The 2,500-nt window shown below is 29.9% G+C and overlaps 1 protein-coding gene across 1 annotated transcript in view; it reads right to left on the bottom strand.

Moving 5' to 3' along the window:
- tert (telomerase reverse transcriptase) overlaps positions 1–2,500 on the bottom strand; it is a 24,291-nt gene that overhangs the window by 2,066 nt on the left and 19,725 nt on the right. Inside the window, exons 12-13 of the mRNA XM_059555535.1 lie at positions 1,117–1,240; positions 955–1,016 (exon numbers count right to left, since the gene is read on the bottom strand). Coding sequence (XP_059411518.1) covers positions 955–1,016; positions 1,117–1,240 — 186 coding nt within the window. The remainder of the gene's footprint in view (positions 1–954; positions 1,017–1,116; positions 1,241–2,500) is intronic.

The following is a 2,500-nucleotide window of genomic DNA, read 5'->3' as shown; positions in this document are numbered from 1 at the left end:
AAATTGTAAAATGTTTTACATTTTTAACATAACCACTTTCTATTTGAATATATTTTAGAAAGTAATTTATTCCTTTGAATTTTCAGCATCTTTAGAGTAACATAATTCTTCAGAAATCATAAAATGCTGATTTACTGCTCAAGAAACATTCTATAATATTTCACAATATTGTAAAATATTATGATTTAAAATAGATTTTTACTGTTAATTTATTTATTTAGTTTTTAGCACTTTTTTCAGTACTATTTATATACTATTATAACTTTTGTTAAAATTTAATTGAATTAGCTTTTATTTTTAATGTGAAGTTCTATAAAAATTTTAGTTTATTTCTATTCACTTACACATAAAAAAGATTTAAAAATGTAAAACAAAATTTTTTAAATGGAATAACAATTCATAAAAATATTATCACAAAATACTAAATCTTATGCTAAAATTAAACTGGAAAATAGTTTGTGTTTTGTGTGTTTTTTTTGTATATTTCACTGTTTAGATTTAATTTATTTTTAATTCGGTTTTAATATTAGTTCAGTTTAACGCTTTATTTATTTATAATTTGTTATTTTATTGCTTTAATTGCAACCTGCTAAGGACACATTTCTAATTTTCACAAATGCATTTTAATAAACAAAGTTGTTATAACTATAATAACCCTGGACATCAGCATCAAATGATCCTTCAGAAATCCTTCTAATATGCTGATTTAAGAAACATTTCTGATTATTATCAATGTGGAACACAGTCGTGCTGCTCAATATTTTTGTGGAAGCTGATGCATTTTATTTCTCAGGATGCACAGATGAATAGAAAGTTCAAAAGAACAGCATTTATTTGAAACAGAAGTCTTTTGTAACATTATAAAAGGTCTTTATTGGCACGTTTGAGCAGTTTAATGCATCCTTGATGAGTAAAGTATTTGTGCTTTTGAGCACTAATGTGTGAAGTGTTTACCTGAGCGCCTGCAGCAGGATCAGTTTATATAAGCTCCTGTAAACAGCTTCCACTGAGTTCATCTGGAGAAACAGCACACATACTGACTCCACCAACACAATGATCAAACTCAGAAAGCCTGTGATCTCCAGGACTCTCTTTAACACTCATTTCACGTCTCACCCTGAGGTCCAGAAAGATGTCGGTACACTTGAGACTGAGGACCGACAGCAGCTTCTTCATGACCGCGGTTGGCGAGTGGGCGGAGCCAAGGGTGAGGCTGTAGCGCAGTGATAGGCCGTCGTATCTGAGGGGGCGGAGCAAAGGCCATTTACACAGTCATCTAGTTTGTTTAAATACAAGACATTTTTTATGTTAAATTAAATTTGACACTAAAATACTTAATAGTTTTACTTCCAAAAGTGTTTTTTTTATTTTATTTGAAGTCAGTTACCATTAGTTGCTAGTTAGTAGTTTTATTAGTATTTAAATTTTATTTTTAGGTTTTATTAAAAATTACCAATTTTTATCATTTTTATTAGTTTTTGTTGTTGTTGTTTTTTTTATACATTCACATAGTTTTTATTAAACTTTATACCAGTTTTAGTTTTTCAGTACATCAAGTTAAACTAAATGAAAGTTGAGAGATGATGCTTTGACAAGTAGCTGAAATAAAATAAATGTAAGCTTGTTTTAATTTGATTTCAGTTAACATTTATTATATTACAAGCAACAGATATATGTTAGTTAAATTTAAAAGATTTGTTGCACATTTCTGTCATTTATATTAGTTTTTTGTGTGCTGATGTGTGTGTGTTTTAGTTTTTCAGTACATCAAGTAAAAAAAATGAGAATAAAAAAATACTGCCTTTGACAACTAGCTGAAATAAAAAAAAAGCAAATCTATATAAATCTATTTGAGACATTTTATTATGGATGGATGCACTTTATTGGACTTCTTTTAGGAAGTTTTTTTTTCATCTACAATTAAAGTCAGAATGTATGTCTGGAAATGTAAGCTGATATTTCCTACTGACACACTACAGCAAAAGATAGAAACAACTGACTTAAACCCATTTTTAGCTGCTGAAAATACTAGCATTCTAGTCGTTTTGGCCACCACTTAAGTCAATTTTAACTATTACTAGCGCAGACAGAGATGAGACCGGAGCAGAATAACCACAGAAACACCAGAGATCGTATAAAACCCTACGGATGATGTCTAATCAGTGCACAGATAAGATAGCGCCTCTCCCTGAGTTACAGCATCTCATTACCAAATATCCATCAAATTGAAAATATAAATCCACATTCAAATGCAAAAATGTTGGATTTGAATTTTAGGTGTGCGTCAGGAAGCCTGAATGAATGCAAGTTCAACTGTTTAAGCAACTTAATTATATATGGTTTATAAACATTATTTTAAACACTATGCATTGTTTTCCCAAAGATAGTGGTGTTGTTTTATTCTTTTGAAGAAGCGTGCATTAGTAATATTTCTCTCGATGCGCCCCCTTGTGGCCTCAAGAGAGAAATTACGCCTTTTAAATCCGAATATTAATGCTAT

Source organism: Carassius carassius, chromosome 8, assembly GCF_963082965.1.
Source record: "Carassius carassius chromosome 8, fCarCar2.1, whole genome shotgun sequence".
Classification (NCBI taxonomy): domain Eukaryota; kingdom Metazoa; phylum Chordata; class Actinopteri; order Cypriniformes; family Cyprinidae; genus Carassius; species Carassius carassius.
Note: the sequence above shows the minus strand (reverse complement) of the source record. Positions and strands in the feature narration are given on the sequence as shown.